At 36.6% G+C, this 17,811-nt stretch overlaps 1 protein-coding gene across 4 annotated transcripts in view; it reads right to left on the bottom strand.

The window, feature by feature from the left end:
• The window catches only part of CEP120 (centrosomal protein 120), a 76,523-nt gene that overhangs the window by 43,191 nt on the left and 15,521 nt on the right, over positions 1–17,811 (bottom strand). For all 4 annotated transcript variants that reach the window (XM_049873557.1, XM_049873556.1, XM_049873558.1 and 1 more), the window contains 6 exons: positions 13,475–13,672; positions 8,530–8,757; positions 7,319–7,535; positions 5,731–5,905; positions 1,615–1,764; positions 671–853 (listed from right to left, as the gene is read on the bottom strand). In XM_049873557.1, the coding sequence (XP_049729514.1) occupies positions 671–853; positions 1,615–1,764; positions 5,731–5,905; positions 7,319–7,535; positions 8,530–8,757; positions 13,475–13,672 (1,151 nt within the window). The remainder of the gene's footprint in view (positions 1–670; positions 854–1,614; positions 1,765–5,730; positions 5,906–7,318; positions 7,536–8,529; positions 8,758–13,474; positions 13,673–17,811) is intronic.

The following is a 17,811-nucleotide window of genomic DNA, read 5'->3' as shown; positions in this document are numbered from 1 at the left end:
ATATACCTGGTTAAACTGAGTTTAAGATTTTACTGTTAATTTTTAAAAGATAAATGAGCAAACGTACTATTTTAAAAACTGCTTCTGACTGCCAAACACTTGTAACATTCTCAAGCTTTAGATCTGAGGTAGAAGTTTTAAATATTTTTCAAGTAAAAAACAGTCACAGTCCAATGTAAAATAATGTAAAGATACATTATGAATTTAACCTTGAGTTAAAAAAAAAGCCCAGTGCCATTGAGTTGATTCCGACTCATAGGAACCCTATAAGACAGAGTAGAACGGCCCCATAGAGTTTCCAAGGAGCGCCTGGCAGATTTGAACTGACAACCCTTTGGTTAGCAGCTGTAGCACTTAACCACTATGCCACCAGAGTTACTACCTACTAAATAAGAAAACATTGTGAATTTAAAATTGTCAAGCTAATAGGAGAGGGAAAAAGAAAAAGTCAACAGTCTGAGTAAGTATTATAGCATTATACCACAGAGACTCTTTACTTCATGAGGGTAAATGGGGATGAGAAGAAAACTAGAAAGCAAACTAGAATATAGCCCCACAGGTCACAGAAGATGATTAGAAAAAAGATGAAAGGATTGTGGTTTGGGTTAGCAAATCCGAATCACTAGATTAATAAAAGCAAAGCAGACATTAATTGTGCAAAATGCATTACCCTTGTGCTGCTATAACAGGCACATTGTCACTGTAAGTTTGACGCCAACACTGTTCACCATTAGCACCTAAAAACCGAGTTTTTTCTGAAGATAAGATGTTAGAAAGCTGGATTCTTGCAATTCCCAGAAGTAAATCTTTACTCATTTTATCCTTGTGCCATAATTCAACCAGCAATGGAATCCTAAGGAAGAGAGAAATATGTTCATATCTACCACCTCTGAACTAAATTCTTTCCTGAACTAACATCTTTGAATTCTGTTAATGTAGTGAAAGATGGTTTTATTACCTAGAATGTTATCTAACACACGATTGTTAAAGACTCAGTCGCACAGGTAACAAATACGAAATACTATTATATTTTCTAGACTTCTTGCCATTCAATAAAAAAAACCTTCAAAAACTATTATTTCTACAAATGGTTAAATCATTTTTCATTACCATTCATTTTCTCTTTTAAAATAACTTACAAAATTGAATTGTGATACTGAGAAAGAAAAAAGACATTTCATAGATTTCATTTTTATTCACAAGCCCATTTCAGATAGCTGGGTTAACACTTCCAGTTTACAGATGAAAAAATAGAAAACGCAAATAACATACTACAATGATTCAGTGAGACAGCAACAATATTTAGTTCTTAGTTATTTATCTTCATATATTATAGTACAAAAAGGAAAGACTGCCTTATTAATCACAGATCCTGTTTTTACAATGTTCAAATATCCAAACCCAGGCAAATGATAAGATGTGAAAATTTGAACAGAGCCTTCGTCACCACATAAGACTGCAGTGAAAGCGCAAGATGTCAGGGTTTATTGGTCAATTTGTTTCTCAAATCTCAAATGCATAAACTGCTTTGGATTTAAACCTATAGGAATTTCTCTTTTTAATACTTACTGTTACTTAAGAAAATTAATTTCATAAACATAGTGTACCTATTACCTTAAGAAGGTATCTTGCAGCTGATGAGGCATAGTTGCAAAATCAAATGCACAGTAAGACTGGGGCAGAAATACTTCCATGTTCTTCCGAACTTCTACAGGAGGATTAGTCATAATGGGAGCTGCGCTTCCAAAGAATGGATAGGAGTACCTAGAATGTAAGAATAACAAAGTCTAACTACAGTTTCCAGATGAAATTTATAGTCTGATTTAAAAAAAAAACTAAAGGAAAATTTGAACATTCAGATCAAATACCAAAACCAAAACACCAAGCCCACTGTCCTGGAGTCAATTCCAACTCATAGCAACCCTACAGGACAGAGCAGAACTGTCCCATAGGGTTTCCAAGGCTGTAATGTTTACAGAAGCAGACTGCCATATCTTTCTTTCACAGAGTTGCTGCTTGGTTCAAACTGACTACCTTTCAGTAAGCAGCCAAGCACTTAACCACTGCACCACCAAGGCTCCTCTCAGATCAAATAGAATTTTTAAAATAGAAAAATGGTAGAGATTTTAACCATCTAAAAACATGATGGTTTTACTATTATTACGAACTTTCAAATTACGCAAATATTTTCAGTATTGATATAGAAACTTTTTTGAATATCCTGAATTCCTTATACTAAGTGTTTATACCTAAGACTGACTACATTAAACAAGAAACACAGCAAGATAGGCTTTAATCATGTAAGTAAACATTACAGAAATAAAAAAGAAAATGCTTTTATTTATGTAACACTAGTTTACAAAGTTGCTTAACAGATAATCTTTCAACGTCCCTCTGGAGAAAAAAGAGAATTCTGGTATTTTGAAGGCAATAACACCAAATAAGAAAGAGATAATCATTTTGATACACTCCAAACAAGCAAAGATTCAGGGGTAAAATTGACTAATTAAAAACCAAGCCGCCATTTGTTTGAGTTTCTTGAGGGCACACATCTATCTTTTTCATCTTTGCACTCCAGGAACAAGGACAGTTTCTAGCATATAGTAAAAACCAAAAACCAAACCCAGTGCCATTGAGTCGATTCCAACTCATAGCGACCCTACAGGACAGAGTAGAACTGCCCCATAGAGTTTCCAAGGAGCGCCTGGCGGATTCGAACTGCCGACCCTTTGGTTAACAGCCGTAGCACTTAATAACTGTGCCACCAGGGTTTCTGGCATATAGTAAACACTCAAGAAATACTTGCAGAATTAATTTATATACCTAGCTTCCTTTTTACAATAGTGTCCTAATCGTTTATGGGCAAAGAAACCCTCAGTCAACTCCAAAATGATGCAAACGTAGTCATCTGTCTTTGAAGAGAGAAGTAAGGATGAAAACAACTCAAATGTATTACTGGTGAATTAAAGGGTGACGAAAGGCTACCACTTCCTGTCATCATAAAAATCACACCAGATAAATGAAGGAACAACTGACTGCTGCTGAACTTTTTTTTTTTTTGTATTTAAAGCCAAATATAAAGACCTTACAATAGTCACATATATTTCATCCTGTATCTTGTTATTCACATATGAAAATTAGAATTTAAACTCTACCAGTAAAAACTGCATTTCCTGTAAGAACCACCATTTGCACCCACCCTATTCGTATATAATTATACATCCACTGAAACCAAGGCATCTCAGAGCGGTAGTTCGTGCCCCAGAAATTCAACCCTAAACCCTAGTGGCACAGTGGTTAAGAACTATGGCTGCTAACCCCCAAAGGTCAGTAGTTCGAATCTACCAGGCACCCCCTGGAAACTCTATGGGGCAGCTCTACTCTGTCCCATAGGGTTGTGATGAGTCAGAATCGACTTGGCAGGAATGGGTTTGGTTTTTGGTTTACCACTGCAGCACTGGATTTAGTGATTAAAAAAAAAAGACAAACAACTTAAACAAAGCTACCACAAATTAAACTTTTTCAAATATCTGTGTTGTCTCATGAATTCCATTTTATAGTGCAAAACTACAATTTCATACCAATGAACAGCATGATTACATAAAAATTTTCAAACCGAGAGAAAGCTAAATGGCCAGCATTTCTAAAAATGCCTTAAGTCAAAGAAGCAGTAGTTTTTATCAACTGAATTATATGTAAAGAGTTAAGTGGATCATAACTATTTATTTCCTATTTTTAAAACAGTCTTTTCCCTTATCCCTGCCAGGTAAACTACTAGTCTCCCTTACATATAATTTTATTTCTGAATCTGTTGTCTTCACAAGGCTGAGCTCTTTGCTTATGTGGCCCATGTACCTCTAATACGAGGCACGTTGCAAGCACAATGGCCTTTATGGCAATGAGGAGACACAAAACCTAGTATTAGTGTTTCCTAAGTGGCTTGTACTAGGTTTCCACCTCACAGCACCTTATTTTCGATTTCCTTCCCTATGTTTCTATATTATTCTGTCTAGGTACCCCAAAATGAGATTCTCCAGTAGCACCAGAAGAGAGATCACAGTTAAGGGTGTAAGATAAAAAAAAAAAACCTAAAATAGAGAATAAAAAAAAAAAATAAGTAATAATAATTCTATTTCTAACAGCAGTTCTAAAAGATGTTACATAAACCCTGAGAAAAGCTATGTCTGTGAGGAAAAAAATTTTTTTAGTCTTCAATTTTCAAATAAAAGCAACATTTAAGTAATGATTTTCAACCTCAAACTTCAGGTAATATGCAGAACTTAAGCTGAGATGGAAAGACATCCATTCTATGAACTCAGGATCACACTCAGTGCTTAGTCCCTTTGATTCTGTCCATTACTTGCACCAAAACCTGGAGAATTTCAGGTAGAGAAGAATAAAATAATTAAAAAATAAGATGCAAGTATGAATTAATTTATCCATCTCAAAGGCAGTTTTGTCTCAAATAACAGCAGGAACAAGGTAATTGCTGAGACTCCTGGGAATGGCAATCCAAGATTGGAGAATATTTTTCTCACTTTAATCACAGAAAGACCAAGACATTTATTTCAAATTGTAATGCTTGTTCCAAAGAAATTTATGCAAAGGAAGCTAGACAGCCCCAAATCATGTTATTATATTAGACACAGTATAAACATCTATGAAAATGTAACATCATTAAAAACAAACTACTATGTAATCCATTCAGCTGACAGATTATATACAATTACATTTACATCTCATATACACAGTCATTAAGTATGGTATTTAGATTCATAGCTATGAAAGATAGGTATTAAGAATATAACCTCCAATTATAATAGTTTCATAGAAAAACATTATTTTAACCTATAGCATCTTTTCCAGATGTTATAAGTTCAAGACCCACTGTATTTTAAATAGCAGTACTGATAAATTAAGGAGGACTAGTTTTACAATGGTTAAGAGTTCAGCTGCTAACCAAAAGGTCAGCGGTAGGAACCCACCAACTCCCCAGAAGAAAAGACCTGACAATCTGCTCCTGTAAAGATTACAGCCTAGGACACCCTATGGGGCAGTTCTACTCTGTCATATTGGGTCACTATGAGTTGGAATCCACTTGATGGCACAGGAGAATAACTGATAAATTATTATAAATACCTATAATTATGCCAGACTAGGCAAGACTAATAATACCTCTTGTATCACCAATGCCAGCCTGGTTCAAATTCAAGGTCATTATGCCAAAGCCTTATACCCCTTTAGTTCACAAATCTAACAAATGTTATACAGGCAGTCCCTGGGTTATGAACATTCGACTTACGTACATCCCATAGTTACAAACCAAACCCCATAAAGCCTATTCATTACAAATCTGAGGTACACACAATGGTTCATAATAACACATGGGCACTACTTTGCAATGTTCATCAAAACATCACTACTGTATTATTATGTTAAAGAAGTTTTAGTGTATCTGAAGTGTTTCTTTAATGGTTTTAATGCATAGAAAGGTATACTATATACTGTGTACCAAGATAAACATTTGACTGACATTAGATATCAACCGTACCTAACTGTTCCAACTTCCATACATACTTGACTTAAAGTCAGACTTAGGAACGGAATTCGTTTGTAATCTGGAGACTGCCTGTAACTTCTTTGGTGACATTTCTTTCTCTGCAGCTCTCAAAACAGAGGAGAGGCACTTCTCTTTAGGAAATAATACCCAGAAACAAAATCAGACCCCACCTTAACATACAGTTGACTGGAAAACCAACTTCTAAGTCATGGACGCTCCTCAAGTCTATTGAAAAGCAAAAGTGATGTGATGCTGCTGGAACAGCAACCTTCTGTCCTGAAGTTGTTTCTGAAACGTTGGACGTGGTCACTGGCTGGGCCAAAGCCGGTACAGAAGAATTCATGGCTAAAATGAACATTCAAAAAAAAAAAAATTGCTAAAAGTTTCTCTTAAGTTATCAAACAATTTAAAGTTATCATCTCATTCACCTTCAAGAAGATATTGGACTACTTGGTTTAATGAGCATATAAATTGAAGCATAAGTATCTTCAAGTGATTTGTCCAAAATTATATAGTCGATCAAGTGTAACTGAGCAACAACCTAGGCTCTAATTCCCATCCTACAACTGTGTAAAGCATACAGGACTGACGCAGTAATGTACGACTACAGTCTGGCAGGCATTAATTTATCTCCAAAAGTAGCAGCACATAACTGAGCATTCAAAGGGCTGTATTTGAGACTTGTTCAGGTAAAAGATATCACTTTTTAAAAACTAGTTTTGGTTATTTTAGGCATATATGAAATAGTATAACAAAAAGCTAAAACTTGAAAAGATAGAGATAGCTACTCCAACCCTTTCATATTATAGACCAGAGATGTTTAGTGAGTAGCTCAAGTCATAAAGCTACTCAGTGACAGAAGTAGAACTTGCACCCAGGACTTCTAACTCCTAATCCACCACTGATCTAATTAATTACACTTCTAAATATCTCTGCAGTCCTCAAGTGCAATGGATGGAAATTTTTATAAAAGAGGATGTATGAATACTCAGGCTCAATATTAGGATCAAAAGTGATACTGATTTTACTACAAAATGCAGCTTGTTGGTGGAGGTAAGCGCCGTCCAGCTGGTTCCAACTCATAGCAACCCTAAGTACAAGAGAGTGAAACACTGCCAGGTCCTGCACCATCTTCACAATCGTTGTTATGCTTGAGCCCACTGCTGCAGCCAATGTGTCAATTCATCTTGTTGAGAGTCTTCAATGACCCTCTACTTTACCAAGTATGATGCTGCTTTCATGGGCATGGATTCAAGTAAAAAGGCAGCTAGTAGCTCTTTTCTCTAAAATGCCAATGAATTCAAGATATTTGAGAGTTTAATAGTTTAAAAAACCCATCGAAAGAACTACATTCTTAAATTTTGTTTGAATAGGCTGCTATTTGTAAAGTCTCTTACCTTTTAAAAGCAAATTCTATTATGAAGTTAAACACACTGCAATTACTTTAAATTGAAAATTTTTATATCACCACACATTATTAGTTCTTTAAAAATACATAATTTTTCCTTAGAACTCATGAAAGCGCTCAACCCACTGCTGCTGAGTCAATTTCAACTCATAGCAAAATGACAGGACAGAGTAGAAAAGCCCAATAGGGTTACTAAGGAGCAAGCAGCTGGTGGGTTCGAACAGTTGCCCTTTTGGTTAGCAGCTGAGCAATGAACTACTGTGCCATCAGGGCTCCTTAAAGGTCTCATAGATGTATATTAATGGCTGCAAAATCTGATACCTAAAAGATCTGTAAAAACAAATCCTTACCCTTTGGATTTGGTTTTGTGTCCTTATCATACTGTAAACTTTCCACTTCACTTTCCGTTGCATCGTCTTTTGTTGGAGGTGACTGGTTGTGAGGCAGTGCAGGGGACACACTTGGTGACTTTGGCACAGTGGGTGTCTTTTCCTTTATGGGGGTTAAAGCTCTCTTCTGTGAATGTTCTGTCTCATGTTCATTCTGGGTCTTTAATTCAATTAAAGACTAAAAACAATTTTTAAATAAAGTACAATTTGCAAAGAAATTTCCTTCATAATTAAGCAAAAAAACTTGATGTTGTTTTTTAAAAATACAAGCTTGCTTTCCCAGTTTGGATATTCCTAGTCTATTTTTCTTCATAATTTGCAAATTTTCTTATAGCATCTAGGACCAGAAAAAGGAAGAACAGGAAGGATATATGATATCCAGAGCTGAGAACCAAAATGCATCCTGATGGGTAAAAAACCGTATTCTAGAAAAGAAGTCAGGCATATGTGTCTCAATGATTACTCCTACCAAGACAGGATAACGGAGGTCTATATTATTGAAAAGAAAAAAAAAAGATGTCTAGTATGATTTTTCTTGCATTTGTTCTACTCCCCTCTAAAAGCGTATGCATGTTTATCTTAGAATCTCACTTCATTTTTTCTATCTTTAATTCACAATCTACATAAAGGTCAATTCTTTGAAAGGTCACTAAAGTTGATTTTAAAAAGGGGTGGAATGTACCGTTAATAACTGATAATCAAAACACTGTAATTTCCCATCGCTGTACAAAAGATTGGCTAAAGAGTATGAGTACTATAAAGCACTAATGAGCTAAGAAGCTTAACTGAACTCAAGTTGTGTCAACCAGAAAGATACCATTAATGCAGATTGCTAGAAACTAGGTCTAAAAATGTTCTCTATACCAGAGTTCTTTTTCGGCCATTTTCATTGAATACAAGGGGGAAAATGGTTTCTACTACATGAGAGAAATGTCCCAAAAGGCTAAACAGTCTCTGGATACAATCATTTATAAAAATACAGCAGTTGAAGCCATACCATTTTTCAAAAGGCCTTTTTGAAGAGAAGGTATCACATATTTTAGGCCGTTAATTAACAGTAATACGTTCTCATGCTAGATAACTCCTCTGAGGTTCAACTTCTGTGAGTAATCTCGGGCAACTCCGGAGAAGCTGTGTGGGAGTGGGGGCAAGGAAGGAGAGTCACTACTTGCCTGGGCGTCTATGCCTTCTCTCTGCAGAGCCACAGACACTCCCACTGTTGGGGCCAGCTCCACAGGAATAGGTGCAAGTTTTTGTTTGGCTCGGTTTGGGGGTTCAAGGGTAAAAGCACCCTCAACTGTGACTGGACGGTGGTTGATTTCTGTGCTGCCCTTCTTGAGTAATCCAGTTAATGGTACTTCTGTGCTTCCAAGTGACTGGTCTCCACAACAGAGATGGATCTAATATGAAGGGAAAAAATAAAATAAAAAACAGGGTTTTATATCTTCTCCTCTCTTTTAAATAAGTAAATAAAATGTTATAAAATGATTCATGAAAGACTACATGACTAAATATGAGGTCCTCATATACGATAAAACTGGTGATAAAACAAAAACTTTACTAGTATCTCAATAATGAAGCCATTACCTCTTTTTCAATTCTTCTTTACTAAATACTCATATAATATCGCCTTTCTATCCCTTTTTGTGCACTACGGTTACTTTAATATCTCACTACACTACCATATTGTTGTTAGGTGCTGTCAAGTTGGTTCTGATTCACAGTGCCCGGTCCTGCACCATCCTCACAATCATTGCTATGTTTGAGCCCACTGTTGCAGCCACTGTGTCAATCCATCTCACCGAGGATCTTTCTCTTTTTTGCTGACCGTCTACTTTTACCAAGCATGACGTCCTTCTCCACGGGACTGGTCTCTCCTGATAACATGTCCAAAGTATGTGAGACAAAGTCTAGCCATCCTTGCTTATAAGGAGCATTCTGGTTGTACTTCTTCAAAGACAGATTTATTTGTTCTTCTGGCAATTTATGATATATTCCATATTCTTTGCCAACACCACGACTCAAAGGCATCAATTCGCCGGTCTTCCTTAATCACTGTCCAGATTTCACACACATATGAGGAGATTAAAAACACCATGGCTTGAATCAGGCACACCCTAGTCCCCAAAATGATATCTTTGCTTTTAAACACTTTGAAGAGGTCTTTTGCAGCAGATTTGCCCAATGTAATACATCACTTAATTTCTTGACTGCTGCTTCCATGGGCACTGACTGTAGATTCAAGTAAAATGAAATCCTTGACAATTCCAGTATTTTCTGTTTATCATGAGGTTGTTTATGGGTCCAGGTGTGAGAATTTTTGTCTTCTTTATGTTGAGGTGTAATCCATACTGAAAGCTGTAGTTTTTTAAGTGTTTCAAGTCCTCTTCGCTCTCAGCAAGCAAGGTTGTGTCATCTGCATCACAGGCTGTTAATGAGTCTTCTTCCAGCCTTAATGCCACGTTCTTCTTTACACAGTCCAGGTTCTTGGAATATGTGCTCATCATACAAACTGAACAAGTACAATGAAAGGATATGACCCTGATGCACACCCTTCTTGATTTTAAACCATGCAGTATCCTCTCTTGTTCTCTTCAAACTGCCTCTTGATCTATCTACAGTGTTCTGGAATTTCCATTCTTCACAATGTTATCCATAATTTGTTATAATCTACGAAGTCAAATACCTTTGCACAATTAATAAAACACAGGTAAACATTTTTCTGATATTCTCTGCTTTCAGCTAAGATCCATCTGACATCATCGATGATATCCCCTCTTCTGAACTTGGCTGGAATTTCTAAAACCACTTTTGAATTATCTCCAGCAAAATTTTACTTGCATGTGATATTAATGATTTTTTTCGATAATTTCCACATTCTGTTGGATTACTTTTCTTTCAAATGGGACAAATATGGATCTCTTCCAGTTGGTTGGCCCAGCGGCTGTCTTCCAAATTTCTTGGCATAGATAAGTGAGTACCTCCAGTGCTGCATCCATTTGTTGAAACATCTCAATTGGAATTCCATCGATTCCTGAAGCCCTGTTTTTCGCCAATGCCTTCAGTGTAGCTTGGACTTCTTCCTTCAATACCATCAGTTCTTAATCATATACTACCTCCTGAAGCAGTTGAACATGAACCAATTCTTTTTGGTACAGTGACTCTGTGTGTTCCATTCATCTTCCTTTGGTACTTCCTGCATTGTTCAATATTTTGCCCATGTGTACTACCATACACATGGCAACTGTATAATAAAGTGCTAAATGCATAAATTAGTTTTTATATATCTGCATACTTGAATGAAAAAATATATTTTACCTACACTAAAAGGCGATGGTGGCGCAGTAGTGAAGTGTTCGGCTGCTAACCAAAAGGTCAGCAGTTTGAATCCACTAGCTGCTCCTCAGAAACCCCACGGGGCGGTTCTACTCTATTCTATGTGGTTACTATGAGTTGGAATTGACTTGACAACAAAGGGTTGGGGTTTTTTTTTGGGGGGGGGGCTTTTTTCTTTCCCAATGCTTTAATACAATTTCTCTTAAAATGTAGAATTTATTTAAAAATATAAATGGAGGATTTACAATGAAGTTAGTTACTAAGTTATTTTCAGTAACTTTGGCATACAAGTTAAATTGCAAAAGAAAATAAAAATATGTTAAAATGTATCAAAAGAATAGTAAAAAGTGCATTCTTTATCAGCAAGAAAACAAGGTGTCAAAAAAGCAAACTCAAATTTCCTGAAACTGTAAACTGTATGTTGCAAGCAAATACACTGTGATTTACACAGGAAAAAAAAAAAAAAAACATTGCCATTTAGTTGACTGCAACTCATAGTGGCCCTACAGGACAGAGTAGAACTGCTCCACGGAGTTTACAAGCCTGTAAATCTTTATATAAGCCGACTGCCAGCCACATCGTTCTCCTGCACAGTGGCTGGTGGCTTTGAGCCATCAACCTTTCGTTTAGCAGCCAAGCACTTAACCACTGGGCCTGCAGGCTCCTCGCTTACACAGAACACAAGTGTAAACACAACTAAACTGTTTCAATTATTTAATACGTGCCATATTTTGCTAAAAAAAAAATTACAGACGCCAGTTAATAAGGACAACTAAAAGGTACATGGGCCAAATCTCTTCTAAAACTCTTGTATATTATAAAATGATACTCTACATAAAAATCAAAGCTACGTACTTTTCTAACCTCACTGTATATCATGTCAATCACCCATTCTTTAAGTACTGTGGGACAGATAGGGAATAAATGGAGTGTTTCATCTGTAGATGGAGTAAGAGTTATCTTAGAGAAAGCAGTGTGTGAGGAGGTTGGGGACATTGAAGGGAAACAGTCATTCCAAGGAAAACTGTGCGCAAAGGTCAGGAGGTGAGAGGAAGTATGGTACATTCCGGGAAGTTCAAAGTAATTTTCCATTTAATGAGATACTGCATAAAGTCCAAGCTCAGGTGATGGCCCCCTGACCAGTTCAATGCTAATACTGACCTTCCTATTTCACTGAATTTTAATTGCCTGTTTACTTAGCTGTCTTCCCCACTGCACCATCAACTCCAAACTCCAAAATGGGCTGTGATCGTACTTATCCACTGTCTAACAAGTGTTTGACATACAGCAAAATAAACGTTTGTTCAAAGAAGGCAATATGGCCAGGGGTTAGAGTGCTCAGGTGGAGGAAGGCAGAAAATGAAGCTGGCGATCATCTCATACAAAACATAACTTCAAGAGAAAGCCAGCAAACTTCAGATCCAATTCTGGTTCTGCTATTATGACACTACTTGACAGAAATGATACAGTTCTCTAAAGAGGATCAATAAGGATATTAAATAACAATGAAAGTTTAATAATTAAAAGCAAAAAAAAAAAAAAAAAATCTGTTTTTTTTTTAAAAGATAAATTCCTAAAACAAGACCCATACATTTCCATGGGCATTGTATTAAAAAAAAAAAAAACAGAACATAACCAATATTGAATTCTTCCTTCTTCCATATATCTAAGAATACTTTTTTTTAAAATAACAGAAAACAAAACAGTGGGTTGTTCTGTTAAAATAGAACAGAGAAACCTCAAATTTTTTCTATTTCCATTTTAACAAAAACATGTTAAATGTATTTAACATTTTAAACACAGTTATAAAAAATAAGTCAGTGGATCAAGCCTGCTTTAGAAATGACAGAACCTCAAATAATTTTCTTTTATTCACCCATAAACACCTTGAATGTTTCTCTCCTTTTCTGCCTTTTAGACTTTATATACAAAACTCAATGTTTAACAGTAAAATGGGTGGAATGTACTGTTTATAAGGATAACACACACACACCCAGTTTATAATGATAGCTAATCAAAAGTTCCACATTACCACCTTTTGACAACTACAAAAGAATACTGTTCCAGGTATACGTTATATACTATTCTTTCCCCTTATAAGCAATCATCCTACAAAAATATTTTTACCTCTAATGACAACAGTGACAGAGTTAAGGGAAATCTGTAAATTAGCTTTAATGTTATTAGGTGTGATTTTTTAATGGGCTGAAGAGAAAGTATTCTTATGACTTAAATGTCCATTAGAATCAAAATAATATGGAAGTTAATCCTTTTGGTAAGGACTCACGTAATATATAAAATAATTCAAACTGCTTATTTCCTGCTTTTCATCATTCTGTATAGTCTTCAGTTTACTAAATATCTTATATTCAGAACCGCCTCTAAAATTTAGTTCTACTAAAATTTCTTAATACCTCTCTCCTCATTCCTGGCCAAAATGCATGCAAAGTCTAACTTCTGAGAATACTCTGTGCCCGTGGCTTTTATTTTCACTCGCACTAAAACCTTGACTGTGCCCAAAGCTCTGGGGTCAAGGCACAATTTTATAAAGGATCAATAACCAATATTCCTTTTTTCTCAATAACTAGGAAAAAAGTCTATTTCCTAAAATACTCAAGTAACTCTTATGCCAATGACTTCACTGAGCCAGGACAATCCTTAAAAAATCAAAAGAGGGGGTATTAAGATGACCTCCACTACTTAAGTAGGATAGAATTTAAGTACCTCCCTAACATTTAAAAATCATGTATTAAAAAAAAAAAAAATTGCTGCAACACTCACCTGTAGTTTAGACTGAAGAGCCAGGTAAATACGAAGAATTTCTACACTGCTGCGTATGCGAACAGATGCTCTCTCTGGCTCGAAATTTGGGTTGATCAAATCATTGAAGGGTTCATTTGTAACATCATTCCCCAGTAACGAGTAGTAGAAGAAAAACTCAGGTTGTCTTTCTGGAAGTTTCATGGTACATGGAATTAACTAAACATTTAAGGAAAAGAAAAGAGTATTACTTTCTAAACTACTAGAGGTACTTAGCATGCCCGAGGCACTCCAAAAATATTTGCTAAAACTTTGATGATTTTTTATTGAGTTCTTAAAATTAAGAAATAAAATTTCTAAATCCCTAGTAACCAAATTACTAGTTTAATTTTGTAAAGTTTGTCTTAAGAATTTTTTTATTTCATTCAGCCTGTCCTTGAATCAACACAGTCAAACATTTTAAAATGAGCTTTATCTTCACATACTTATTTCTCCTTAGCCCTGGTGACACAGTGGTTAAGTGATATAGCTGCCAACCAAAAGGTGAGCAGTTTGAATCCACAAGCCACTCCTTGGAAACCCTATGGAGCATTTATACTCTATCCTCTAGGGTCACTACAGATTGGTATCTACTTGACGGCAATGGGTTCGGTTTTTTGGCAGGCATATTTCACCTAATCCTTACACCACTATCACAGGCTTTACTACACAGATGAAATGAGGTTTTTTAAAAAAAAAATCTTAGCCCAGAGCATTTAATATCTTAAACCAGGCAAGAAGTTTATTAGCCATTCTGTATTATTTCTGAGGACTGAAATTCAAAGAGACTTTCATTTTCTTTTACTTTCTTCCATAGTCAAATCCAAATAACTTTAAGAAATAAAAGATGACCGTATATATTTCACATTGTTATGTGCCGTCAAGTTGGTGCCAACTCATAGCAACCCTATGCACAACACAATGAAACATCACTTGGTCCTGCGCCAGCCTTACAATCATTGTTATGCTTGAGCCCACGGTTGCAGCCACTGTGTAAATCCACCTCTTTTCCGCTGACTCTGTACTTTACCAAGCATGATGTCCTTCTCCAGCGACTGAGCCCTCCTGACATGTCCAAAGTATGTAAGACTCAGTCTCACCATCCTTGCTTGCTTCTAAGGAGCATTCTGGTTGTACTTCTCCCAAGACAGATTTGTTCATTCTTTTGGCAGTCCGTGGTATATTCAATACCCTTCACCGACACCACAAATCAAAGGCATCAATTCTTCTTTAGTCTTCCTTATTCATTGTACATATGATGTGCCTGACAATACCATGGCTTGGGTCAGGTGCACCTTGGTCTTCAAGGTGACATCTTTGCTTTGCAACACTTTAAAGAGGTCTGTTGCAGCCCATTTACCCAATGCAATGTGTTTTTTGATTTCTTGACTGCTGCTTCCATGGCTGTTGATTATGGATCCAAGTGAAATGAAATCCTTGACAACTTCAATCTTTTCTCCGTTTATCGTGATGTTGCTTATTGGTCCAGTTGTGAGGATTTTTGTTTTGTTTTCTTTATGTTGAGGTGCAATTCATACTGAAGGCTGTGGTGTTTGGTCTTGATCAAGTGCTTTGAGCCCTCTTCACTTTCAAAAAGCAAGGTTGTGTTATCTGCATAATGCAGGTCGTTAATGAGTCTTCCTCCAATCCTGATGCCCCGTTCTTCTTCATACAGGCCACCTTCTTGGATTATTTGCTCAGCATACAGATTGAATAGGTATGGTGAAAGGATAGAACCTGAACACATACCTTTCCTGACTTTAAACCACTCAGTATCCCCTTGTTCTGTCTGAACAACTGCCTCTTGATCTATGTAAAGGTTCCTCAGAAGCACAAGTGTTCTGGAATTCCCATTCTTCGCAGTGTTATCCATAGTTTGTTATGATCCACACAGTCGAGTGCCTTTGCATAGTCAATAAAACACAAGTAAATACCCTTCTGGTAGTCTCTGCTTTCAGCCAGGATCCATCTGATATCAAAAATGATATCCCTGGATCCATGTCCTCTTCTGAATCAGGCCTGAATTTCTAGTAGTTCGCTGTTGATATACTGCCGCAGCTGATTTTGAATGATCTTCAGCAAAATTTTGCTTGCATGTGATATTAATTATATTGTTCTATAATTTCTGCATTCAGTTGGATCACCTTTCTTGGGAATTGGCATAAATATGGATTTTTTCCAGTCAGTTGGCTAGGAAGCTATTTTCCATATTTCTTGGCACAGGCAAGTGTGCACTTCCAGCACTGCATTTTTTTGTTGAAACATCTCAATTGATAGTCTGTCAATTCCTGGAGCCTTGTTTTTCACCAATGCCTTCAGCGCAGCTTGGACTTCTTCCTTCAGTACCATCAATTCCTAATCATATGCTACCTCTTGAAATGGCTGACCGTCAACTAAGTCTTTTTGGTATAATGACTCTGTGTATTCTTTCCATCTTCTTTCAATGCTTCCTGAGTCGTTTAATATTTTCCCCATAAATCCTTCACTATTGCAACTTGAGGCTTGAATTTTTTCTTCAGTTTTTTCAACTTGAGAAACACCAAACATGTTCTTTCCTTTTGGTTTCCTATCTCTGGCCCTTTGCACATGTCATTATGATACTTACCTTTGTATTCTCAAGCCGCCCTTTGAAATCTTCTGTTCAGTTCTTTTACTTCATTTTTTCCTTTTGCTCTAGCTGCTCGATGTTTGAGAGCATGTTTCATTCAGAGTCTTTTCTGACGTCCACCTTGGTCTTTTCTTTTTTTCTGTCTTTTCAATGACTTCTTGCTTTCTTCACGTATGATGTCCTTGATGTCATTCCACAACTAGTGTAGTCTTTGGTCATTAGTGTTCAACTCGTCAAATCTATTCCTGTGACGGTTTCCGAATTCAGGTGGGATATACTCAAAGTTGTATTCTGGCTTTTGTGGACTTGCTCTAATTTTCTTCAGTTTCAGCTTGAACTTGCATTTGAGTAATTGATGGTCTGTTCTACAATCGCCCCCTGGCCTTGTTCTGACTGATGATATTGAGCTTTTCCATCATCTCTTTCCACAGATGCAGTCGATTTGATTCCTGTGCATTCCATCTGGTGAGATCCATGTGTATAGTTGCTGTTTATGTTGGTAAAAAAAGGTATTTGCAATGAAGAAATTATTGGTCTTGCAAAAGTCTATCATTCGATCTCCAGCATTGTTTCTATCACCAAGGTCATATTTTCCAACTACCAATTCTTCATTTCCAACTTTTGCATTCCAATCACCAGCAATTATCAATGCATCCTGATTGGGTGTTCCATCAATTTCAGACTGCAGAAGCTGATAAAAATCTTCAATTTCTTCATCTTTGGCCTTAGTGGTTGGTACATAAATTTGAATAATAGTTGTATTAACTGGTCTTCTTTGTAGGCGTATGGATATTATCTTATCACTGACAGCGTTGCGCTTCAGGATAGATCCTGAAATGTACTTTTTGACAATGAATGCAACACTACTCTTCTTCAAGTTGTCATTCCCTGCACATTAGACTATATGATTGTCCGATTCAGAATGGCCAATACCAGTCCATTTCAGTTCACTAATGCCTAGAGTATCGATGTTTATGCGTTCCATTTCATTTTTGATGATTACCAATTTTCCTAGATTCATTACTTCATACATTCCAGGTTCCAATTATTAATGGATGTTTGCAGCTGTTTCTTCTCATTTTGAGTTGTGCCACATCAGCAAATGTAAGTCCCGAAAGCTTTACTCCATCCACATCATTAAGGTTCACTCTACTTTGAGGAGGCAGCTCTTCCCCAGTCATCTTTTGAGTGCCTTCCAACCTGGCAGGGCTCATCTTTTGGCACTGTATCAGACAATGTTCCACTGCTATTCATAAGGTTTTCACTGGCTAATGCTTTTCAGAAGTAGAATGCCGGGTCCTTCTTCCTCATCTGTCTGAGTCTGGAAGCTCGGCTGAAACCTGTCCTCTATGGGTGACCCTGCTGGTATCTGAATACCGGTGGCAGAGCTTCCAGCATCACAGCAACACGCAGGCCCCGGGAATATGACAAACTGACAGAGAAGTGGTGGTATATAGTTCATAGTACATTTAACTATAAATAATTCTCATTATCAGATTCTTTTAAAAATCCTTTATTATCCTGGAATTTAGAGACTGAGTTTTTTTTACCCTTCATTTTCAATATTTAAAAACAAGATTATTGCCACTCAGTCTTCTTGCTTCAAACTCATTCCTCCATCCTACTACAACCTAGAAATCACTATTTTGCATCTGAAAGAGATGTTTTTGTTTGTCTGCTTATTTACTGCTAGATGTTTTCCCACAATGCC

The sequence above is a fragment of the Elephas maximus genome, chromosome 2 (genome assembly GCF_024166365.1).
Source record: "Elephas maximus indicus isolate mEleMax1 chromosome 2, mEleMax1 primary haplotype, whole genome shotgun sequence".
NCBI classification, from domain to species: Eukaryota; Metazoa; Chordata; class Mammalia; order Proboscidea; family Elephantidae; genus Elephas; species Elephas maximus.
The sequence above is the reverse complement of the archived record's forward strand: the minus strand, read 5'-3'. Positions and strand labels throughout refer to the sequence as shown.